This window comes from Procambarus clarkii, chromosome 47 (genome assembly GCF_040958095.1).
Source record: "Procambarus clarkii isolate CNS0578487 chromosome 47, FALCON_Pclarkii_2.0, whole genome shotgun sequence".
In the NCBI taxonomy this organism is placed as follows: domain Eukaryota; kingdom Metazoa; phylum Arthropoda; class Malacostraca; order Decapoda; family Cambaridae; genus Procambarus; species Procambarus clarkii.
In genome coordinates, this window is record NC_091196.1 from 32,855,652 (window position 1) to 32,882,625 (window position 26,974).

At 39.5% G+C, this 26,974-nt stretch overlaps 1 protein-coding gene across 15 annotated transcripts in view; it reads right to left on the bottom strand.

Moving 5' to 3' along the window:
• LOC123762900 (single-stranded DNA-binding protein 3) overlaps positions 1–26,974 on the bottom strand; it is an 871,787-nt gene that overhangs the window by 352,188 nt on the left and 492,625 nt on the right. For all 15 annotated transcript variants that reach the window (XR_011222292.1, XR_011222291.1, XR_011222293.1 and 12 more), the window contains one exon: positions 18,220–18,280. Coding sequence is in view for 12 of the 15 variants with exons in the window: in XM_069302207.1 (XP_069158308.1) it covers positions 18,220–18,280 (61 nt within the window). In the remaining 3 variants the exon portion in view is untranslated. The remainder of the gene's footprint in view (positions 1–18,219; positions 18,281–26,974) is intronic.

Genomic DNA, 26,974 nt, shown 5'->3' on the forward strand with positions numbered 1-26,974 from the left:
TGTATTGTAAATGTTATGAATAATTAAGCCTTAACAAAAAGATATACTGTACACAGTGTAAATACAGAAATAAGTTTCAATTGAACAAGTGTGTTACAGCTGTTAGTCAACTTTTTTTTTGTATTAAAGTGCAGTACATTACTCACACACGAATTAGTAGTAGGCCTAGCTGTTATGTGAAGTAAATGACTGAGAGTAAGCGTACATACTTTATACATACATATTGTATGTATACTGAACAATACATTATAAGCACCGCAGAGGATGATGTAATCTTCACAGCTTCATAATTTTTAGCTTTATAAAAAATAAGTCAGTTTATCAATTATATTGCAGTATTTCAACATATTAATTGTTTTTAAAACAATATCTACTATTAGTCAAAATAGTCATAAAGGTGAACTCAAAAGATTTCGTCTTGGCAAGCTCTGGTTTAGTGACAAGGTTCGATTGCCATTCAACGGCCTAACCGCCTCAGCCTGTGTCGTAACATTAAAAATACATTACCTGTACTGTACAGGGTAAAACAAAACACATCTCTAAAATTTTATTGAGAAAACATTAACAATCATTGATTGATAGACGAAATATTTTGCAATACAAAGATATTAACAGATTTTTTCCACCCATCTGGACTTGATAAGTGTTCATGCATCATCCCAATTACACTCACTAGAACTTCTAAATATACAATAACGATGCAAAAAACCAGCGTTGAATGTAATGAAACGCCATTTTCTGGGCGAGACCCAAGGGCTCCCTGGAGTTATCCGGGCTGATATGAATGTATCAGAATGTATTGACTGTTGTGACATCATGCTCATTTGCTCGTTTTTAGTTTGGGGAGTTCTGTCCAACAGTTTGACTTTCAAAAGCAATTATATAACCAGATAGGGTTTGTTTTGGGACGTCTACCATTCTGGGTGCCTGACCCGGTTGATGGAAGACATTGAATGGTTCCATCCACACTGGTTTCTATAGGACATTCCTCCTTGTGCCTTATGAGGGGGGGCCAGGTTCTGGTTCATTCCCGGTAGGCCTAAAACTCCATGCACATTGACTGATGCCAGAAATCTAATGTATCCATATCAGCCTGGATAGCTCAGGGGAGCTTAATTGCAACAATAATATTAGTCTCTACAAATGTATACTGAATCATTAGCAGAGAAAAGGTGAACTCACAAGATTTTGTCTTGGCTAGCTCTGGGTTAGTGACAAGGCTCAATCTTGTCTTGGCTAGCTCTGGGTTAGTGACAAGGCTCAATCTTGTCTTGGCTAGCTCTGGGTTAGTGACAAGGCTCAATCTTGTCTTGGCTAGCTCTGGGTTAGTGACAAGGCTCAATCTTGTCTTGACTAGCTCTGGGTTAGTGACAAGGCTCAATCACCATTGTATGGCCTGGCCGCCACAACCTGTGTCCTAACATTAAAAATATATTACCTGTACTGTACAGGGTAAAACAAAACACATCTCTAAAACTTTATTGAGAAAACATTAACAATCATTGATTGATAGATGAAACATTTCGCAATACGAAGAAATTAACAATGTCTTCTGACTGTGTGTAATTACCTTTTATTGACTGCACTCACCATACCAGCTTAGTGGTTCGCTATGGTGAACACAAATGTAGATACTTATATATAACGTGTGTATAGAGGGTATAAACAGCAAGGGAAGGTTTGGAGCCGCCATTTTGGTGAGGGCGGTGGCGTCGTCTGCACGACGCCACCATGCAGACGACGGTGTTGTTTACTGGTTACCACGATGGTCTTTGGGCACCATACCAGTTTATTTGTACAAGTATGGTGAATAAAACAGGTAGATATTTATATATAATGTGTGTATATAGCGTAATAACACCACATAGTATTGTTGGAGGAGAAATATTAGTGCATCTGGCCTTGAGGGCAGCAGCCATCAGCTGACTGTGTGAGGTCCTACGTCTTTGTGCCTTTACTCACCATACAAGCTTAGATGTACAGTTATGGTGAACAAAACATGTAAATACTTATATATAACGTCTGTATATAAGATATATAGCGTAATAACACCACACAGTATTGTTGGAGGAGAAATATTAGCGCATCTGGCTTTGAGGGCGGCAGCCATCAGCTGACTGTGTGAGGTCCTACGTCTTTGTGCCTTTACTCACCATACAAGCTTAGATGTACAGTTATGGTGAACAAAACATGTAGATACTTATATATAACGTCTGTATATAGTGAATTATAGCAAAAACAGTACTGTATTGTGGGAGGAGAATGTGGGTGAGTCAGATGACTGGAGGGAGGGCGGGAGTGGCTGGCTGGTACACGGCGGTCACTCCTCGTTACTTTTTGACTCATAATAGCTACTTAGTGGTTCGTTATAGTGAACAAAACATGCAGATACTTATATATAACCTGTGCTTATAGTGTAATAACCGACAAAGTATTTGTTCACTGATTGATGAACATAATTGAATCAACAATATGCACACCATATTTTTGAGTACAGCAATGATTCACTCATTTTATTATATAAATATATCAAACTACACACTATTGAATAATATTACAGCAAAAAAACTATGAAAAATCAATCAGAGACATTGAAATAATTATGTAATTATCTCTTTGTGGCAACTCCGGCCTGACAGCTGGCGAGCAACAGACCGCCTGGGACGCACGCTGAGTCAGCGCCTATAATTTGCCAGACTTCCCTGCCCTATAGCGTGCAATATATGCCACTTACGATTTTTTTATTATTTTTCCCGTGATCAGTGAACACAAATTAACAGGTTAGGAAGAAAAAATAATTTTTTTTTTTCAAAATTACATGCGCCTGTGGGGAAGAAAGGATATTATACCCCTAGCATGTTAAGGGTTAAACTGCACAACACATCATATGATGTGTTGAATAACTGTCGCAAAACTACGCACCACATAATATGATGTTTTGGAGTACCGCGCAAGATTTAAAAGTCCTGCGGCTACACAAGGTTCACATCAGCTTCCTCAGGGCTCTTGTAAACAGATGCCATTTTGTTTTTAAATCATGGGCAACATTTCCAGGTGTGAGAGCCCTAGTACTGAGTGAGCAACCAAGGCTGGTGCATGCAGCATGAACTAACAGTACTGCTGTTCAGTTTGTAACCACAGCATTGCTTAAAAATTTCAAAATATATACAGTATGTAACTGGTATTATTTAGTGAGGATAGTATTACAGAAGACCCCTGACTGTAATCAAAATGACTAAGATTCTGATAAAAGGAGGATTGTTGTGATAATTAGCGCTGTGCATAGTATGGTGGAAAGAGTATTGCTGAGGGAGGAAGGGAGGGAAGTAGCGTTGTCTGCTAACTCTGTGTGGCCACCTGTTATTGTCTGCACTCACCATATCAGCTTAGTGGTTCGCAATGGTGAACACAAATGTAAATACTTATATATAACGTGTGTATCAGTGCAATAACAATAAGAGGAGTATGTTGGGAGGATCCATTTTGGTGAGGAGAGTGGCATCATCTGCATGACTTGTCAATCTGTGTAGGGTGGCCTCTCTGCTGTTTGGGCACTATACCAGCTTAGTTGTACAGTTATGGTGAATAAAATATGTAGATACTTATATATAATCTCAGTATATATATATAGTGTAATAACACCACAAACAGTATGGTTGCACACACACTGGAATGTTAGTGTGTCTGGTCTTGAACGAGTGAGGGAGGGAGACAGCGTCAGCTGACTATGTGGCGACCTCTGTTGTTGTCTGAACTCACCATACCAGCTTAGTTGTACAGTTATGGTGAACAAATCATGTAGATACTTTTATATAACAACTGTGTAAAGTGATTAAAAGCAAAAAAAGTATGGTGGGAGGAGGAATGTTGGCGAGTGAGTTGTTGAGGGAGGGAAGGTGGCAGAGTTGGCTGGCAGGAGTGTGGCGGCTACTCGTTGTTGATTTGACTCACTATATCAACTTAGTGGTTCATTATGGTGAACAAAACATGCAGATACTTATGCAGGCGATGAGTCACAATAGCGTGGCTAAAGTAATTTGACCAGACCACATGCTAGAAGGTGAAGGGACGACTACGTTTCAGTCCGTCCTGGACCATTCTCAAGTCGATTGTGATGAGGAAGTAGATGCAGGCAATAAATAGGCTAGAGAGAGGTGAGGAGCAAAGTGTAGTAGAGGAGATAGTAAGAGGGAACGGCAGAGGGCCTATTGGCCCATACGAGGCAGCTTCTATTATAACCACCGAATGAGGAGGAGATATTAATAGGAATAAGAAGAGGATAGTAAGGGAACAAGCAAGATAGTAAGAAATAAGCATGCAGATACTTATATATAACCTGTGTATATAGTGTAATAACAGCAAAAATTTGTTTGTTTTATGAACATAATAATTGAATCACTACTATGCATACAATACTTTTGAGTATAGCGATGATTCACGCATTTTATTATAAAAATATATGACACTACGCACTCTTGAATAATATTACTGCAAAAAAAAAAAAAAAACTAAGAAAAAATCAATCAGAGACACTGAAATAATTAGGTAACAATACCTTGTGACAACTTCCGCCTGACAGCTCGGGTCAAGTTGACCGCCGCCAATGATTATTCTGTCAATGCCTCAATTTTGCCAGACTTCCTTGCCCTATTGCAGCCAAAATATGTCACCTACGAATCCCCCCCACCCCCCAATGTGTTCAGGGAACACAAGTGAACACTTTCATAATACAAAAAAGAATTTTATTTTGTTATTTCTTGCACCTGCGCATGTTGCAGGCTATAACCACAAGAGCAATACTGGGGCTATGAACATATGAACATAAGTACATAAGAATGAAGGTAACTGCAGAAGGCCCATTAGCAAATACGAGGTAGCTCCTATTTATAACCACCCAATCTCATTTATATATACTGTATGTCTAACCTACGCTTGAAACAATCATGGGATCCTACTTCTATTATATTACACTGTAATTGGTTCCACAAATCAACAACCCTGTTATCGAATCAGTATTTACCCAGGCCTTTCCAAAACCAAAACTTATCCAACTTGTAATTACATAAGTGTAATTAATTACCTAAGTGTAGTTACAGGATGAGAGCTACGCTTGTGGTGTCCCGTCTTCCCAGCACTCTTTGTCATATAACGCTTTGAAATTACTGACAGTTATGGTCTTCACCACCACCTCACCTAACTTGTTCCAACCGTCTACCACTCTGTTTGCGAAATTGAATTTTCTTATATTTCTCTGGCAGCTTTGTTTCATTAGTTTAAATCTATGACCTCTTGTTCTTGAAGTTCCAGGTCTCAGGAATTCTTCCCAATCAATTTTATCACTTCCTGTTACTATTTTGAACGTAGTGTGTGATCATATCGACCCTTTTTCTTCTATCTTCTAGTTTTGCCATATTTAATGCCTCTAACCTATCCTCGTAGCTCTTGTCCTTAAGTTCTGGGAGCCACTTAGTGGCATGTCGTTGCACCTTTTCCAGTTTGTTGATGTGCTTCTTAAGATATGGGCACCATACAACCGCTGCATATTCCAGCTTTGGTCTAACAAAAGTCATGAACAATTTCTTTAGTATTTCTCCATCCATGTATTTAAAAGCAATTCTGAAGTTAGAAAGTGTAGCATGGGCTCCTCGCACAATGTTCATAATATGGTCCTCAGGTGACAGTTTTCTATCTTAAACCACCCCTAGATCCCTTTCTTTGCCAAAATTCTTTAAAGATTTCTCACATAATTTATAGGTTATAAAGGTGTGTGTGTGTACTCACCCAATTGTACTCACCTGATTGTGCTTACAGGGGTTGAGCTCTGGCTCTTTTGTCCCGCCTCTCAACCGTAAATCAACAGGTGTGCCTGGTAGCCTGGTGGATAGCGCGCAGAACTCATAATTCTGTGGCGCGGGTTCGATTCCCGCACCAGGCAGAAACAAATGGCCAAAGTTTCTTTCACCCTGAATGCCCCTATTACCTAGCAGTAAATAGGTACCTGGACGTTAGTCAGCTGTCACAGGCTGCTTCCTGGGGTGTGTGTGTGTAATTACCTAAGTGTAATTACCTAAGTGTAATTACCTAAGTGTAGTTACAGGATGAGAGCTACGCTCATGGTGTCCCGTCTTCCCAGCACTCTTTGTCATATAACGCTTTGAAACTACTGACGGTCTTGGCCTCCACCACCTTCTCACTTAACTTGTTCCAACCGTCTACCATTCTATTTGCGAAGGTGAATTTTCTTATATTTCTTCGGCATCTGTGTTTAGCTAGTTTAAATCTATGACCTCTTGTTCTTGAAGTGCCAGGTCTCAGGAAATCTTCCCTGTCGATTTTATCAATTCCTGTTACTATTTTGTATGTAGTGATCATATCACCTCTTTTTCTTCTGTCTTCTAGTTTTGGCATGTTTAAGGGGGCGCCTGGTTATTATAGTGAAAGTTGTTCAATGTCAACCAATATTAATTTTCTAGTTGTATATGAAAAGTGCTTAAATTGTCCCAAGTTTTAGTACTGCAGCGTAAATAGAAAGGGAGTTTTTTTTTTTTTTTTCCAACGATTTTTACACATTTTCAAGTCTACACTTCAGAACACACGTTTCAGATATAATTATTCTGTGACACTTTTCTGACACATAGCATATAATAAAAAATTTGGGGATTTAGAATTTCCAAAACATCTTTAGTTTTCCTAATACAAATGTTCAAAGTTCCCCAATTTTTTTTTGCAAATATGGCATGTTTATTGCTATTATAAAATCAATAAATGAACTTAGAGAAAAATGAAAGCCCCCCAATGTAGAGACATGCCCTCCACATATACTGTGTAAGTTTCATGTAAATTGAATAAAAAAGGAATCAGTTTTGTAAACGTTTGTGTCAATTGAAAAAAAAACAGAAATGAATAAAGTCTAAGGTTCTAAAATCTGTGGCTGAGGTTGACATCAACCAATTTTCTCCAAAATTGGCATCCTTACAGATAGGCTTACGTACAGTCAGGTGTGTAAGTTTGATGCAAATCGCCCAAAAAAAAAATATAAAAAAAATATAAAAAATAATTTTTTTTTTTTTTTTTTTTTCTTAAAATTTTTTTAGTTTTGATTAGTTTTTCCAATACTTTCACTATTACACTTGTCAATGATACAGGTCTATAATTGAGGGGGTCTTCCCTGCTGCCACTTTTGTAGATTGGAACTATGTTAGCCTGTTTCCACACGTCTGCTACGATTCCTGTACACAGGGATGCCTGAAAGATCAGGTGAAGTGGAATGCTGAGCTCAGATGCACATTCTCTCAGAACCCATGGCAGATCTCTAGTGCTATTATGTCAACTTCTTGTGGATTGGCAGTCATTATTTCGTTCACCTTTAGGTGTTCTTTTACCAGCACAGCAACGCCACCGCCTTTCCTAATTTTTCTGTCCCGTCTCCAAAATGAGTAGCCCCTTGGGAATATGACCTCATTTAAAATTACATCTTCAAGTTTTGTCTCCGTGAGTGCAACAATGTCTGGTGTCTGCAGCTGTATTACATCACTTAACTCCAGTTTCTTCGATCTTACTCCATCCATGTTGGTGTATGCAATCTTCAGGAACTTGTTCCCCCTCTCCTTATTCTTCACTCCCCCTCTCTCTATTGATTTTATTGGTTTGCCTTTATGTACCACTTTACTGGTTTGCCTACCCCTATCACTTTGTAGAAAAAAAGAATTTATTTCTTCTTCATTCCTGCTCTCATTTAAATGTTTTGCCTCGGCGAGGTTCAGTTTCAGCTTCTCTCTATCTTCTTTTGAAAGATCTCGTCTTAACGACCACCCTTTCCCATCCTCATCACTTTGCAATTTTCTAGCATTCCTTAGTACTTCTTCCATCTGTTTGGCACCGTTTAGGGTGATCCTCAAAGGTCGATCTTTCCCTTTTACATATCTGCCTATTCTCCTGTAGTCGCACACATTCTCTATGGTTGTAAGACCTTCCACGAGGCCAACAATTTTATCTACTACTTTAGCTTCTTCTACAGCTCTTTCTGACCTAGATGTTATCGCCTTTTCTTTGCAGCCAAAAATGATCAGGGACTTACTCCGATCAACTGTGTTTTGCACCAACTTCGGGTTAGATGCCAATTCTTTCCTCACTTCTAGCCTAATGTTTGTTTTATCTTGGTTGCTGCAGTGTTTGACTTCCTTTACTGCTTCTTCTATTTTTTCCTTCTCCTTGGCCACTTGTGCATAAGTGAGTTGCATATCTTTCTTGCACTGTTCTATTCCCTGTGTAACTTCCTCCATCTGTGCTGACAACAGCTGTTTCTCCTGTTGAATTTCCTTGCCTAACCTATTGTAGTCATTTATGTTTAAATTTACTTTAACTTCTTCCAAAGCTATTTTTAAGAGTTTATTTTCTTCTTCCATGGCTTTGCAATTTGTTTCCAATTGATTCTTATCCTTGCGCAAGTCTTTCACTAAACCCTCAAGACATAAAACTTTGCTATTCAAATGGTCATTACTTTCTTTCAATTTACTAATTATTTCTACATGAGAGTTCACTATAGTATCTAAATTTACCAACTTGTTATGTAGACTACTAATATCAATGCTTTCTTCATTGAATCCCTCAAAATCAAGCTCTGTTTTGTTTTTCCCCTTGCCAGTGGCCATCTTGAATGTTCTTCTCTGCACTGTAAACACTAGGGCAACTTTTTCTCATCCGATTTTTCACTTCCCTTAGCACTTGCCTGTTATCTCACCTATTTTTCAAGAGCACTATACCTTTATGTTCTCTGGGACACCACTCACTACCATCAACCTGTACTACAATACTTAGGATTGTTGAAATATGCTGGAGCTCCTCTGCTGCAAGTGTTGACCCTTGGGGTGTCACCTTTTGAATCTGTGTGAATTTGAATGAATGTGTGTAATTTTTTTTTATAATTACCTAAGTGTAGTTACAGGATGAGAGCTACGCTCGTGGTGTCCCGTCTTCCCAGCACTCTTTGTCATATAACGCTTTGAAACTACTGACGGTCTTGGCCTCCACCACCTTCTCACTTAACTTGTTCCAACCGTCTACCACTCTATTTATTTGTGTGTGTGTGTGTGTGTGTGTGTGTGTGTGTGTGTGTGTGTGTGTGTGTGTGTGTGTGTGTGTGTGTGTGTGTGTGTGTGTGTGTGTGTGTAAAAATCAGTTGATTGACAGTTGAGAGACAGGCCCAAAGAACGAGAGGTCAACCCCTGCAAGCACAACTAGGCAAGAACAATTAGGTGAGTACAAATTTAGTAAAACACTGTACAAATTGAGTAAAAGTGAAATAATTGAATAAAAGTGAAGTGAATTTAGTAAAAGTCAAGTTTTAAGTGACCAAATGGGATAAATCTCGTTCCTCACGGCTAATACAACATTTTTATTCAATTTGTACATCACAGTATTCTCGGGCATTGTATTTACATTCTAGTTTATGTGATCATGCCATCGACTTAAAAGAATCTCAAAATGCATTGTTCAGACAAGGGATCCATTGAGCAAAATTTGATTGAGTCGGTCTTGATTAACCACTGTGCCAATAGCGTTAATGTTAGCCTGGGTATGTACAAATTAGATTCTCATCTAAGCTCCAGTTAGCATCCCCGCTAGGGATGGTTTCTATTTTTTTTTTTATCTTAGTGGATTTATGTAGAATGACTGTTGGTACCTTCGAGATAAAAATGCTTACTAATTGCTGATATTCTTTATATTTCATCCACAATTTCCTTTAAAATTAGAATATTTGTATAGATTTTCAATAGCTCCCTATCTTTAATACTTATCACTTCTTTCTAAGAGAAGAAGGCTCCGTATCTATAATAATTATTCTATCCCTCCTTTCTAAAATAAGAAGGGATAGAATTCATGAAAGTGAGATTTCATTCACTTTGGTAGTTAGGTGACCTGTCTTCCTTAGGTGGAGGGCTGGCTACCTGTGTAGGGCAGGTGATCTTATGGCCTCTTCTTTCCTTCTCTCTCATACTCCATTTTGCTTTGAAGATGGCCTGAGGCCAAGAACGTGTCCAGCAAACTCTTATATTTCAATGTGGTTTTCCGCATACGTGGAGCAGTGATTTATTGAGCTTTGTTTCATATAATGCAATATACAGTGGTACCTCGCATAACGAATTTAATCCGTTCCATGTTCGTCATGTGAAACGGACGTCATACAAAACGAGTGTCCCCCATGTAACCAGTGTGATGCACTGTGTTTATTGTGAAATTTCCCGTTCCATGTTCGTCATGTGAAACGGACGTCATACAAAACGAGTGTCCCCCATGTAACCAGTGTGATGCACTGTGTTTATTGTGAAATTTCCCCAGTGTGTATGACATCAAATGTTCCCCAAAATATAATTTTTCTTTGTAAAATGATAAATTACTGTCCCTGAACATGTCTATGTAAAAATAATTACCAAATTCCACTTACTTTGGCTGTGAGGGCGTGGACAAGGTGCGCTGTGACGTCATCAGGGGCTGGTCGCCCGTGTGTGAAGCTCCCAGACACGGTCGCGCGGGCCATTCAAGCACCGCATGTTGCCACAAATATATTTTCAAATATTTTTTCTATGCATTTCCAATGCGGTTTTATTTGTTTCTTTTATCGTATATGATGCATATTTGTGACCTTTACAATATGTATACAGTAGAATGTTTATATTTTTCCATGAAACTGTGATATATGTGTCAGTAATGTGTCCACATTAAATGTTTATTGTCACAATATTACGTGGTAAAAATTCACTAAAATTACAATATGTACAGTTTCACATACTATTTACACAGTAACACACTGTATTACACACTCAGTACTTTGGAGGTGCGTAATAGTCAACGAAGTAGTCCATAGTACACAGCGCGACTTTGCTCTCCTTGCACCAGCTACAGATAGATTTTCGTTTCCTGTTTCATCGTTCTGTGTGCTTGCAAATAACGCACTCGCGTGCACCCTTGGCTTTAGTACTTGTAGGTGGTATGTAGCCAAGCTTGTAAAGCATAAAGTAGTATTGAAACGATTATAGGAAAAGCTCAATTTGTAAGGTAGTCTTGAAAAGATCGCTTTGTAAGGTCCCACACAGGAAGAGATTCAGCTAGCCTCAAAGAGTGTCCATCAGTCAGGAAGAGATTCAGGTATTCTTGAAAATATCAATGAACAACACCACCATGGAAGCCGCTAACACTGTTCATCTATGCTACTTGTATCAGATGCATCATCACTGAACGCAGAAAACGATTCATCTATGTACCATCTATATACATTAGAGATGGCAAGGGTGGGGCTCAGAGCTACACCTGAATACGCTCGCTGTGTCATCCTCATAGGTGCTGTATCACTGGCATCCGACCGTTGTGTTAAGCCCTTATTGCGCCTAGCTTCACCAATGTTATGACCCATATGTTCTTCAAACAATAGGGTCTGAATTGCACCGACTGAGCACAGTCTTTCAACACCGTGTGGGACAGGTGTTTGAGAGCCAGAGGCACGTGTGCTACAAGTGGTTGCTCACGCAGTACTAACCCAGCCAGCAGCCCTTGTCTTTCATATTCATTATAGCAAAAGGTTCGTTCAGTGTTTGTTGGGTAGGCTGCTCCATTATGACAATCTTTCTTTGTTTCAAATGTGTTCCATTTGTTTTGTATTTGTCACTTACGTCTCAATAATGGAGCAGCCTACCCGACAAACACTGAACGAACCTTTATGACATTTGTCCATTTTTTCAAATTGTTTCAACAGTTCTTTTATTTTTCTTTTATTTTTTTTTTTAAGAAACATGGAGCAGCCGACCTGTAGACCACCGAACGAACCTTTTTGACATTCGTATTGGTTTTCAAAATTCTTCAATTTTTTTATTATTTACGTTTTTTGTATGTAAGAAACATGGAGCAGCCTACCTGCCGACCACCGAACGAACCTTTTGTTATAAGACAAATGAAAAATAAATATTGAACACATTTGAAGAAAGGAAAATGTCATAATGGTTTATTCAGTGTATGTAAGGTAGGCTTCTCCATTATTGAGACGTAAATGACAAATAAAAAACAAATGGAACACATTTGAAACAAAGAAAGATTGTTATAATGGAGCAGCCTACCTGCCGAACACCAAACAAACTTTTTTGACATTTGTTGTACTGTAACCCCGCGATTATCCGGGATTCGAACATCCGAAAAACGCCCTTATACGGCCAAAATCGTGAACGGATAAAGTTATCACAATATCCGGCCAAAATACCTGGTTGATACCTGGTTGATGGGGTTCTGGGAGTTCTTCTACTCCCCAAGCCCGGCCCGAGGCCAGGCTCGACTTGTGAGAGTTTGGTCCACCAGGCTGTTGCTTGGAGCGGCCCGCAGGGCCACGTACCCACCACAGCCCGGCTGATCCGGAACTTCTCTTAGAAAACCGTCCAGTTTTCTCTTGAAGATGTCCACGGTTGTTCCGGCAATATTTCTTATGCTCGCTGGGAGGACGTTGAACAACTGCGGACCCCTGATGTTTATACAGTGCTCTCTGATTGTGCCTATGGCACCTCTGCTCTTCACTGGTTCAATCTTGCATTTTCTTCCATATCGTTCACTCCAGTACGTTGTTATTTTATTGTGTAGATTTGGGACCTGACCCTCCAGTATTTTCCATGTGTATATTATTTGGTATCTCTCTCGTCTCCTTTCTAGAGAGTACATTTGGAGAGCTTTGAGACGATCCCAATAATTTAGGCGTTTTATCTCGTCTATGCGTGCCGTATATGTTCTCTGTATTCCCTCTATTTCAGCAATCTCTCCTGCTCTGAAGGGGGAAGTGAGTACTGAGCAGTACTCGAGACGGGACAGCACAAGTGACTTGAAGAGTACAACCATTGTGATGGGATCCCTGGATTTGAAAGTTCTCGTAATCCATCCGATCATTTTTCTGGCTGACGCGATATTTGCTTGGTTATGCTCCCTAAACGTTAGATCGTCGGACATCATTATTCCCAAATCCTTGACATGCTGTTTTTCTACTATGGGAAGATTCGATTGTGTTTTGTACCCTGTATTATGTTTCAGATCCTCATTTTTGCCGTACCTGAGTACCTGAAATTTATGACTGTTAAACATCATGTTATTTTCTGCTGCCCAATCAAAAACTTTGTTGACATCTGCTTGTAGTTTTTCAATGTCTTCAGCAGAGGTAATTTTCATGCTGATTTTTGTGTCATCTGCAAAGGACGACACGAAGCTGTGGCGTGTATTTTTGTCTATATCAGATATGAGAATAAGGAACAGTAGCGGTGCAAGGACTGTACCTTGAGGTACAGAGCTTTTAACATCGCTTGGACTCGATTTTATCTGATTGACTGTTACTCTTTGTGTTCTGTTCGACAAGAAATTGAGTATCCAGCGTCCTACTTTTCCAGTTATTCCCATTGACCTCATTTTGTGAGCTATCACCCCATGGTCACATTTGTCGAACGCCTTTGCAAAGTCTGTGTATACAACATCTGCATTTTGCTTTTCTTCTAGGGCTTCTGTAATTTTGTCATAGTGGTTGAGTAACTGTGACAGACAGGATCTTCCCGCTCTAAATCCATGTTGTCCTGGATTGTGCAATTCATTGTTTTCCATAAAACTAGAAATTTGATTCCTAATCACTCTTTCAAACACTTTTATTATGTGTGATGTTAGTGCAACTGGCCTATAATTTTTTGCCAAGGCTTTACTCCCCCCCTTGTGCAACGGAGCTATATCTGCAGATTTAAGTGCTGCTGGTATCTCCCCTGTATCCAGGCTCTTTCTCCATATTACACTGAGTGCTCTCGCTACTGGTACTTTACATTTCTTTATGAATATTGAATTCCATGAGTCAGGCCCAGGAGCTGAGTGCATAGGCATATTATCAATTTCTCTTTCAAAGTCTTCCGAGTTTGTGGTAATATCCGTTATATTATCTGCAGCTTGAATGTCATTCATAAAGAAGCTGTCTGGGTCATCAACTTTCATGTTGTTTATTGGTGTGCTAAACATAGCCTCATACTGGCTTATTAGAATTTCACTAATCTCTTTGTTGTCCTCTGTGTACGTACCTTCATTTGTAATTAACGGTCCAATACTGGTCGAGGTTTTGGATTTGGATTTTGCGTATGTGAAAAAATATTTCGGATTTTTCCTTATCTCTTGTATAGCTTTCTGTTCCAATTCCATTTCCTCAGACTCATATGATCGCTTCAACGTTTGTTCTATTTCCTCAATCTCCCTGCTTAGGCTTGTTTTCCTTGCTTGTGATAGTTGTGTCTGCCGAAGCATTTCCGTTATTTTTTTCCTTCTCCTGTACAGTCGTCTCCGTTCTCTTTCTAGAGTGGTCCTCTTTCTGCCCCTCCTCACAGGTACGTGCTTCAAGCAGACCTTGTAAGCTTCAGCTGTCAGTTGAGCTATTCCCTGTATGGGAGTTTTGTCGCTTAAGACCGTCTCCCATTGAATGGTTGCAAGGTCTACATTTATTTGTTCCCAGTCAATCCTCTTATTGTTGAAATTGAATTGATTGAATATTCCTTCTCGCTTGTTGGGTCTCTTAGACCTACTACCGTTATTTATGCTAGTTCGCACTTCAATGAGCTTATGGTCTGAGTATGAAGTATCTGAGATTGTGATATCCCTGATTAGTTCATCATTGTTTGTGAATAACAAGTCTAGTGTGTTTTCGTTCCTAGTTGGTTCTGTAATCTGTTGATTGAGCGAGAATTTGTCACAGAATCTCAAAAGTTCTCTAACCTGTGGTTGGTTATTTCCCGGGTCATTCCCTGCTATGATATTTGTGTTTGCCGTTCTCCATCTTAGACTCGGTAAATTGAAATCTCCAAGAAAGATAATATCTGGAGCTGGGTTTGCTAGGTTGTCAAGTATGTTCTCTATTTTGTGCATCTGCTCTGTGAATTCCTCAATCGTTGTATCTGGCGGTTTATATATTAGAATAATAATTAGGTTTAGTTTCTCTACCTTCATTCCAAGTACCTCTACCACCTCATTAGTTGAATTTAGTAGTTCTGTGCATACCAGGTCTTCTTTTATATACAGACCTACTCCTCCATTTGACCTAGTTTTTCTATCACATCTATATAGATTATAATTTGGAATCCAGATTTCACCATCCATGTAATCTTTTGTATGAGTTTCCGTGAATGCCCCAAATATTGAGTTTGACTCTAATAGAAGGCCATTTATGAACTTAACTTTATTTCTTGACTTTGGCTTTAAACCTTGAATGTTTGCAAATATGAATGATTGTCCATATTGTGTGTAACTTCTGGAAGGTTTTGGTAGTTCTCCCTCCTCTCTACCCTGAACCAGGGTGTGTTGTTGTGGCAATGGTTTGTCCAGTTTTGGAAGTGATACTGGGGAGTGTGGTAGTCTCTGTGTAGTTGGGGGGTGTAGTATGTGTGGGCTTGATGACGAACTGTAGTCCAGTCTTGGGCATTTCCCCCTCTCCATCCGTACTCTTGCCACGTTTCTGCCTGTCTGTTTCTCCCTCTGTTTGTACCTGCCTCTAAAAAAATTTCAGGGCTATTATGTTGGACTTCTTCTCTTATATGGCGCTGTGTACCTATGACGTGGAAATCGGGGCAGTGAAGATCGTAGCATTTCCTCTCATTGACTGAGAGTGTGCATAGCTTAGGGTGAAAATATCTACACTCTGTATCCACTCTGTATGTAATAGCCACAGGGACCGGATTAAAGCAGGTTTTCTGCAGAAATTACACTATCCGGTCAGTCCCCCAGATAATCGTGCCTTTGTCCGTATATGAAAACATGAGGCAGGCCATACGGTATTAATCCCGTCTGCCCGAGACTCGAGGCGCATGGTGTAGGTGGGGGTGGGGTGGGTGGGTGGTGTTGGGAGGGTGGGAGGGGTGCGTCAGGAGGGACTACCTGGGTACAGGAATTACCATTAATTTTAGAACAATTAATCATAGCCAAAAACAAATAAAATAACTACTAGTAATTATGTAATAACAAATAAATAAGTTTCCTAAAAGCATTGTGCACAGGCTGAAGTTTCCTTAAAAAATATTGTGAATTTTTTCCTCCTGGCGGCCTATGTAACGCTATGGCTGCCCCAAGTGGACCTGTCCAACACTGGTCAACCCATGTGCGTCCGTCCCTCGTGTTATACACAGTGCTGCGCCATTAGTGAAATATTTTTTTAAATGACTTTTTTATTTTCATAGTAACTTTGAACATTTTTGGCCAAGACTATGTCTGGTAGCAGCATCAATCGTTCTGGAGGTGTTAAGAGGAAGAAAGTTGTCCTAACAATTAAAGACAAGTCACAGTTATACGCCTCAACCAGTGCGGCCTCACAGTGTTGCGCCATTAGTGAAATATTTTTTTAAATAACTTTCTTAATTTTCATAGTAATTTTGAACATTTTTGGCCAAGAATATGTCTGGTAGCAGCATCAATCGTTCTGGAAGTGTTAAGAGGAAGAAGATTGTCCTAGCAATTAAAGACAAGTTACGTGTTGTTCAAACAGTGAGGCGTCACAGGCAGCCAAGCGCCTTCAACAAGTGAGGCGCCACAGGCAAGCCAAGCTCCTTCAACAAGTGAGGCATTATAGGCAAGCCAAGCGCTTTCAACAAGTGAGGCGCCACAGGCAAGCTAAGCGCTTTCAACAAGTGAGGCGCAAGCAAGCGCCTTTAACAAGTGAAGCGTCACAGGCAAGCCAAGCGCCTTCAACAAGTGAGGGCATGCAAGCGCTTCAACAAGTGAGGTGCAAGCAAGCACCTTCAACAAGTGAGGCCTCACAGGCAACCCAAATGCCCTCAACCAGTGAGGCTTCAACAGCTGGCAGTCAAAACTAACTTAGCTTAATGAACTGTACAGTAATTTTAAGTGTTAATTTTAGTGTTGTGTTAGTATAGGTTACGTAAATTGTTAAGAATTTTTAACTTCAAGATGTGTGGCATCAATCAAGAAGACGAACACCAACAAGGTAAGTTGAGGTTTCTAGTTGAATATTTAATAATTGTATGTGGCAAGGCAATTCAAATTATGTTGTTTGTAGTATAAAAATAGTTGGAAATGGTCACTTTTGGACTCGTAGGTGAAAAAGTACCATTATCCGAAAAATGTGATAATCCGGCTGGGGGTCCTTCCCATATAGTCCGGATGATCGAGTGGAGACAGTATATCAGACATTTCATTTCTATTTTCCTACAAAAACGTCAATGCTTTGCAACATCTCAGCAGTCACCCTTTTATATCCCAGCATCATTAGCATCTTTAAACAAGAACAACATAATTTATGTGCATCGTCGGAGGCGTCTAAGAATGTACAAGAAGCAGCGCGACCCCACCATGTGGTGTTGACGTTACTCAAACCAGCGTTCGTCATACGGGACGATTTGACGCCGATCGGGCCGTTCGTTACCCAAAATATTCGTCTTTTGAGGCAATCGTTATGCGAGGTACCACTGTATATATAATTTTAACATTTTCTACATTACAAAAAATAAGATCTAGTCTTAAGGGATGAATAGGGTATTTAAAATTCCGAAGTAAAAATGCAAACTAATTATTGTTTATATTTTGTGCTTCAATATTAGCTTATAAATTGTTCAAATTTCCTCACATCAAAGCTATTTATGCTTATAAACTCGTGCCACTACTGCAGACAGTTGCTACTACAATATATCATTAAATAAATGGAATTATTGAATGGAAATCTCAAAATATTAATGCAAGCCTCAAAGCTAATGCAGCATCAGAGATTTAGATTATTAAACTTGGTTGATATGGAGTAGACTACATCATTATTATCTTTTATAAACATATATACACAAATACAATATTTAAACCCTTAAGGGCACTGACTTACATTTACTTTAAAACAATGTTTTCACATCTATATTTCTTTGATATTTAACCTTTAGATCATAAGCATAACTACTATCAAAAGACTTAAAGAAAAAGTTACAAGAAATTTGTTTGCTTTGTTTTTGGTACGTAATTGAATCCATTATAACTGTAGCAAAAGTCGAGATGCAGGTGGTTCAAAATTAAATTGATGTAAAGAGTAAACACTAATGAACTCTCAATATAATTTAATAAATATAAAATGCATGAAATATAAATCTATCCTTTAGAAAATAAAATCTAATACTGAATACTGTCTGCTGCCAAATATGTTGAGAAAAAAAGAATGATAAGAAGGAAAGAATGTAATGTACTAACCTTGAGGACTGGGCATGATAGGCGTGCCAGGACCAGGCGGACCTGCAGAACCTGGCGGACCCTGTCAATATAACATCAGATCATTTAATGTGGTTCATTATTGAAATTTGCCAATTCCTTATTTCATCCTTTATCTCTGATGCTTGATTTAATTTGAAATTTACAAGAATAAATCCTTTTTGATGAAGATACAGAACTAACAAAAAATCCATGAGTCACTGAAAGGACAATTGCTATCTACAAACTGTGTAATATTCAGTTTGTGTATAAATTTAATTATTTAATTCCTTTCCCTAGGTAAATTTTAGTACTTTAATACCCACTAATGACTAAATATGGAGTCAAAAATTAAAAACATTTGGTTTTGTGAAAACTGCAGTTTTTGACATTATATGCATATACACCTGTAGGGATTTTCATTGCAAACACATTCATACCAAAATGAAAGACCTAGGACGAGAATTGAGGTAATAAAGTTGAAAAGAGTAATCACATTTTATTGCTCTTTATTAACACTCACTGGGGATAACGCTTCATCACTTTCTTTTTGCTGTGGGTGGTACGCCGGGCTTTTGGACTTTATATTTGCATATACTCCTGTAGGGAATTCTATTGCGAACACAATGATAAAAAAAATGAAAGACCTAAGACGAGAATTGAGGTGACCAAAGTGAAGAGAGTGTACACATTTAAAGTATAAAGTGCTAGAGTACTAAAGTGCTCTTTAGCACTCCCAGGTAACTTCTATCACCTTGTCAATTTTGTGCAGGTAGTATGCCGGGCTTTCGGATTTCATATGCATTTAATCATGTGGAGAATTCTATTGAGAACACATTGATATCAAATTAGAAAACCTAGGATGAGAATTGAGATGACAAAGTTGAAAAGAGTATACACTTTTTAGTATTACCGAGCTCTCTAATGGACGGCCCGGCACTTCTCCCAGCTCTCCATCACCTGCTTTCATCACGTCAACAGGTGGAGCGCGCCACAGTTTTTGACATTATATGCATATACTCCTGCTGGGAATTTTATTGCGAACACATTGATGCCAAAATGAAAGACGTGGGACAAAAATTGAGGTGACCAAAGTGAAAAGAGTGTACACATTTTATCGCTCAAGCATGCTACCGTGTAACTGTATCTCACTTTCTCCATTTGCTGCAGGTGGTAAGCCAAGCTTAGTCCTGTAGACCATTCTATTGAGAACACATTGATACAAAATTGAAAAACCTAGGATGAGAATTAAGGTGACAAAGTTGAAAAGAGTATACACATTTCATTATTATCGCGCGCTCCCACGGAACGTCCAAAACCACTAGGGTAGGAGAAATGCTTGCTCACCCAAAGCGCGAAAGTGTATACGGGCCCATAGAAAAACAGGCAAGCCAACACACTTGGTTATTCCACTAGTAAGGGCAGCCCAGGCCACCATCTGGCAGGGAGCGAAGACCATACAGCATTAATCCAGTCCTAAAAGTGGACGATGGGTTGGAGAACAGAAGGTGTTGGGGGATAAGAGAAGGAGATGGGAGGGACAGAAGACTGAGGGGGGACCAGTAATGGGCAACCTGTCAGCCAAGTCAGTCAGTATGTAGAAGCCCTCGTTCTGATATCTTTTATTTTAGGTCAGTGCACTAAACTTTGTCAATAGCTTTTCCTTCGTCTCTGAGCACTATACAGTATTACACTTCCAGAAACTCTATGCTGCCCACCCGCTTTATGCTGTAAATTCACTTTTGGCCACCCACCTGCCAGCAGTTGTCAGAAAAAACAACACTATTTACTAATTCAATAGAATAGGCAGATAATAGCTGTGTTTAATAATATACAAATTAACACAGAAAATGAAGCAGAGTGGAAATTCCCTCAATAGAAAATGGATATCATTGCCACATGTCGCTATTCGATTCACTAGCTATATTAATGGGAAACATTCTTAATACTGTACAGCAGTCTTTGGACTGTAAACATCATGAAAACATTTCCCTTGAATCAACTTAATTATCAGTACCAAAATCGAGTAAATGTGGGGCCTCTAAGCATTTTTGACATCTAGATAAGAGCGCCAGGATGCGTGAGGGAAGGAGGGCCAGAGGGAGTCACCATTAATTTTAACATCAGTCTCTGGGGCAAATTTAGCTCCAATAATTTCCCTTGGACAACAGTGTTTTGGGAAGTAAAGTGCTCCCATAAACAGCAACCCTTAAACAGCGCATATCATATATAAATGATATCAGTGACAAAACCGAAACTGCGCACATCATTTATATATGATTTCGTGTCTAGCGCTATAATTTAAAAGCCCCGCCTGGGATAGGGGCAGCTATAGTGCAGCCACGACCGATAGTTACCAGATGCCACCTAGAAAAAAAATCCAGGCCAACATTCTTGAGTGTGAGAGCTTCAGTATTGAGCAAGCCACCAAGGCTGATGCACACAACACGAGCTCACAGCACCGCTGTTCAGCTTGTGACCACAGCATCGCCTACAAATGCCATAATATATATGTTCATGCTATTATTTAGCGATGATAGTATTACAGAAGATCCCTGACTGTGATAAAACTGATCAGGATTCTGATAATAGCAGGATTGTGGTGATATTTAGCACTGTGCTCCATGGAGGGTGGAGTAATGCTGTGGGAGGAAGGGTGGTGGCATCGTCTTCTGACTGTGTGTGACAACCTTTTATTGACTGCACTTACCATACCAGCTTAGTGGTTCACTATGGTGACCACAAATGTAGATACTTATATATAACGTGTGTATAGAGTGTAATAACAGCAATAGGAGTAGGTTGGGAGCCGCCATTTCGGTGAGGGAGGTGCGTCATCTGCATGACTTATCATGTTGTTTACTGGTGGCCACTATGGTCTTTGGGCACCATACCAGCTTATTTGTACAGGAATGGTGAATAAAACAGGTAGATACTTATATATAATGTGTGTATATAGCGTAATAACACCAGAAACAATATTGTTGGAGGAGAAATATTAGTGCGTCTGGCCTTGAGGGCGGCCGCCACCAGCTGACTGTGTGAGTATGTCTGACTGTGTCTGACTGACTGTCTTTGTGCCTTTACTCACCATACACGCTTAGATATACAGTTATGGTGAACAAAACATGTAAATACTTTTATATAACACCTGTGTATAATGAATAAATGCAAAAACAGTATTGTGGGAGGAGAATGAGGGCGAGTGAGGTGGTGTTGAGGGAGGGAGTGGCAGCAAGTGGCTGGCTGGTGTGTGACGGTCACTCCTCGTTGGATTTTGACTCACAATACCAACTCAGTGGTTCGTTATGGTGAACAAAACATGCAAATACTTATATATAACCTGTGTATATAGTGTAACAACAGCAAAACTATTTGTTTATTGTTTTATGAACATAATACAGTAATTGAATCACTAATATGCACACCATAATTTTGAGTACAGCAATGGTTCACACGTTTTATTATATAAATATATCTATTCACTGTATTGAATAATATTACTGCAAAAAAAGTAAGAAAAAATCAGAGACATTGAAATAAATAGGTAATAATATATTTGTGGCAACTGCCGCCTGACAGCTCGAGCGGAGTAGACCTCGTCTGGCGAAGGCTCTGTCAACACCCCTTTTTTGCGAGACTTCCCTACCCTATTGCAGCTAAAATATGCCACCTACAATTTTTTTGTTATTTTTTCCGTGATCAGGGAACAAAAATGAACTTTTATAAGACGAAAGAATTTTTTGGATTTTTTTTTTTTGTTGCACCTGTAGGTGCATGGCATTTATTAACATGGCATTTATTAACATTAAATTCCATTTGCCAAGTGGTGCTCCATATACTGATTTTGTCCAGGTCATCTTGAAGGGCATGACAATCATCTAAGTTTCTTATCCTTCCTATTATCTTAGCATCATCAGCAAACATGTTCATATAATTCTGTATACCAACTGGTAGATCATTTATGTAGACAATAAACATCACTGGTGCAAGAACTGAAGTCTGTGGTACTCCACTTGTGACATTTCTCCAGTCCGATACATTGCCTCTGATTACTGCCCTCATTTTTCTATAACGATACATTGCTTCTGATTACTGCCCTCATTTTTCTATCAGTCAGAAAATTTTTCATCCATGTTAGAAGCTTACCTATCACCCCACCAATATTTTCCAGTTTCCAGAAGAACCTCTTATGTGGAACTCTGTCGAAAGCCTTTTTTAGTTCCAGATAGATGCAGTCAACCCAACCATCTCTTTCCTGTAAAATCTCTGTGGCTCGATCATAGAAACTGAGTAAATTCGATACACAGGATCTTCCAGATCGAAAAGCATAATGTCTATCTGATATTATATCATTTCTCTCCAGGTGTTCTACTCATTTAGTTTTGATTAGTTTTTCCAATACTTTCACTATTACACTTGTCAATGATACAGGTCTATAATTGAGGGGTCTTAGCTGCTGCCAATTTTGTAGACTGGAACTATGTTAGCCTGTTTCCACATGTCTGCTACAACTCCTGTATACAGGGATGCCTGAATGATCAGGTGAAGTGGAATGCTGAGCTCAGATGCACATTCTCTCAGAACCTATGGTGAAACTCCATCTGGGCTAACTGCTTTGTTCTTACTGAACTCCTTTAGCATATTTTCCACTTCATCTCTAGACGCCTCTATACGCTCTATGTTGTTCTCTGGAATTTTTATTGTGTCTGGTTCTCTGAAGATTTCATTTTGTACAAAAACACTTTGGAACTTTTTATTTAATGTTTCACACATTTCATTTTCATTTTCTGTGAATCTGTTTCCCATTTTCAACCTCTGGAACTATCCTTAACCTGCAATTTGTAGTTTATGAATTTGTAGAATAGGCCCGGTTCTGTTTTACATTTATCTGCTATCCTTTTTTTTCAAAATTTCTTTCTGCCTCTCTCCTTACTGCCATATAGCTGTTTCTCGCATCTTTGTATCGCTGGTATGTTTGGGGGTTTGGCCTCTTCCTATACTGATTCCATTTTTGCGTCTTTTGGTTTCTGGCCCTCTCGCAATTTCTGTTGAACCAATCCTGTTTTCTGGCCCGGCATCTCTGTTTTGGTATGAATGTTTGTGTGCCTTCATCGTATATTTTGCAAAATTTGGCATACATTTCATTTACTTCCCTGCCTAGCAACAAGTCCAATTACACTCATTAAAAAAATTTTGAAGGTCCCCATAGTGACCTCTCCTTAAATCGAGTTTATCATCTGTTTCAATGTCCCCATTTTCTTCTAGATGATATCTTAAAGCATATTTAATGTCTAACAGGATGTGATAACTCTTTCCCAAGGGAGGAAGGTATTGGATGTCAAATATTTCTTCTTTCCTGGTGAATACCAGATCCAGTACTGACAGTACATCTCCTTCCCTCATTCTTGTGGCCTGCTTTATGAGTTGATACAAGAATGTCTCCAAAATGAGGTTCACAAATCGGCATGTCCAAAAGTCCTCCGTTCTTCCTTCATAAGCCTCCCAGTCTATTGCTTTAAAGTTGAAGTCCCCAGTATCAACAGTCATGATTTATCTTTATCTGCTTGTACAATAATATCTCTCATGACCATTATGAGGCCCTCTCATTTGTCATCGAGTTCTTCCTTTGTCCATGTGTTGCTTGCTGGTGGGCTGTAGGCATTTAAAATTATCAGTTTATCAGCCTGATTCCAGACCTGCAATGCCATTATGTGAATATCTCGAGGGTTTTCAAATATTAACTCTCTTACCTTCAGGTGTTTTTTCACCAGCACAGCCACTCCTCGTCCCTTACTAGTTTTCCTGTCACGTCTCCAAACTAAATAGCCCCTTGGGAATATGACTTCATTTAATATATTTCCTTCAAGTTTCGTCTCTGAAAATGCGACAATATCTGGGACCCTAAGCTGAATTATATCTTGCAAGTTTTTGACCTCACTCCATATATGTTGGTACATACAATTTTCAGGAATATGTTCCCTTTCCCTATGCTTTTTACTTCCCCTTCCACTACTGATCTTGTTGCTTTGTTTTTATGTACCATTTCACAAGCTTTCCAGTCCCTGACACTTTATAGAAAAAAGAATTTATGTCTTCTTCATTTCTATCCCCATTTAGACGTTTTGCTTCAATTAGGTTCATTTTCAGCTTTTCTCTGTCTTCCTTTGAAAGGTCTTGTCTTATTGACCAAAGTTTGCCAACCTCATCACTGCAATTTCCTGGCATTTCTAAGCATTTCCATCATGTTTTTTCACTCCATTAAAAGTCACCCTTAAGGGGTAGTTCTTGTCTTTCTCACATTTTTCTATTCTTCTAAAATCACTGACATTTTCCTTTGAGCCTTCTAAACCCACTATTTTCTCTATGATTTTCATCTCTTCTGCTGCTCAGTCCATCCTAGATGAAATTTCCTTCTCTAAACATCCAAAAATTATTATGGACTTACTTCTATCTGCAGTGTTTTGTACTAGTTTACTGTTGGTAACCAGTTCTTTCCTAATTGCTTGCCGAATTTCTGCTTCTTGTTGGTCATTTCTGGTTTTGACTTCCAAACACACTTCCTTGATTGTCTCTTTCTCTTTTACAACTTGGGCATATGTCGCTTTTATTTCTTCTTTATACTTTTCTATTTCTTTATTAGCCTCCTCTATTTGAATTGCCTATGACGTTTCTCGTTGCATCTCCTTGCCTAACTCCATGTTAGCCATCAAGGTCCCTTGGAGTTGTTCACCATGTGAGTCTATTTTCTTGTTAATTTCTTCAAATTCCCTACTTTTCGCTTTCCATGCCTCATTATCCTTTACTAGTTCCTTGATGTGCTCCTTCTGCATCCTTACCTTATCAGTCAAGCTGGAAATATCCTTACCTTGCTGGAAAATACTTCCTTTTAAATTACAAAACTCAATCTTGAGACCTTCATTTTCTTGTTCCAATTTAATAACCTTTTCTTCATAATTCTTTAGCAAGTCCTCAATGATCACTAACCTGCAAGAAAACCACCTTTCATTGCATCTTGTTGTGAGAAAACTGAAAAAGATCCCTTTGCTGGGGTACAGTCCTCCCCTGTGGTGCGGCCATTTTTGTTTACCTTCTGTTGTTTTGAAAGATCAACTTTTCTATCCAAGATTTTTCATTCACTAACACTTATTTCTTATCTCTTATGTTATTTTCAAATTCACTACAAGTTCATGTAATCTGGACACCACTTGCAACCCTCACACTACTCCTGACACTTGGATAATTTGAATTATCCTGGAGCCTGCAGCAGTGTGACTCTTCAGTGTGATTGATGCTCACTCACCCTCACCATCAACAATGTGTGTATATACCCAAGTACATATGTGCGTAGTATTGTAGGAGGAGGAATTGTGGTGAGGGAGTGAGGGAGAGAATCGAGGTAGCCTCACTGTGTGTGGCAGCCACTCTTGTTTTGCTCATCATACTAACTTAGTGGTTTGCTATGGTGAACACATTTGTACACGGGTATATACAATGTGTGTATATAGTGTAGTAACAGCAACAGGAGTATGTTGGGAGGAACTATTTTGGTGAGGGAGGTGACGTAATCGTATCGTCATCTGCTGGCTGCTGTTTGATTTCTCATGCAGTGTATGATGGCCACTGTAAAGTTTGGACACAATCCTGGCTTACTTGCATAGTTCTGGTGAATAAAATATGTAGATAGGTATACATAACATGTGTAAATAGTGTAATGCAAATAATAACAGCACTGTATGGTGGGAGGAGCAATGTTGGTGAAGTGAGGGAGAGACTGGATGTTGGAGGAGTGAGGGTGTGGCAGCTGACACTCGCAGAATGTCAGAGACTGTAAATATACAGTCTGTAAATATACATAAATTAGCATGATACAATATGACCTAGTATAGTATGAGTACACTATCGGAGAGAATCTACTACAGCTCTAACGAACCCCGCTTTTGCGAATTCCCGGAAGATCAGAACAAATTGAATTCGGTACTAAGTGTTCAGTGGAACATACAAATGTTCGATTAATTAAGCGAGTATTGTTCATCCAAGCGAGACCGAACTGTCATAATTGATGACAGCCACTGTCATTAACTATGATTCACCAAAGTGTAAAAAGTTGTACAGTATTATATTTTGCTTATCCATTATTTCCAGTGAGAAATGGTTGAAGGATGATAAAACGGTGTCCAGGAGGCAGGTTACGTCATTGGTGAGGGCTAGAGTCTGGGGGGGCAAGTGGTGTCAGTAGTTGGGGGTTTAGTGTCAGGAGGCAGTTGGGGGTTTAGTGTCAGGAGGCAGGTGGTGGAAATTATTCTCATTGAGGGTTGTCAGAGAAGACCTGGTGGTGTCAGTGGTGGAAGTTGTCAGAGAAGGCAGGTGGTGTCAGGTGTTGTTAGGGGAGGCAGGTGGTGTCAGGGGAGGCAGGTGGTGTCAGGTAGTGTCAGGGAAGGCAGGTGGTGTCAGGTAGTGTCAGGGGAGGCAGGTGGTGTCAGGTGTTGTCAGGAAATGCAGGTGTCAGGGGAGGCAGGTGGTGTCAGGGGAGGCAGGTGGTGTCAGGGTAGACAGGTGGTGTCTGGGGAAGCATGTGGTGTCAGGGGAGACAGGTGGTGTCAGGTGGTGCTGACAACTTCTACTATTAACACCACCTGCCTCTCCTAACAACTTCCACCATTTACACCACCTGCCTCTCCTGACAACTTCCACTATTGACACCACCTGCCTCTCCTGACAACTTCCACTATTGACACCACCTACCTCTACTGACAAC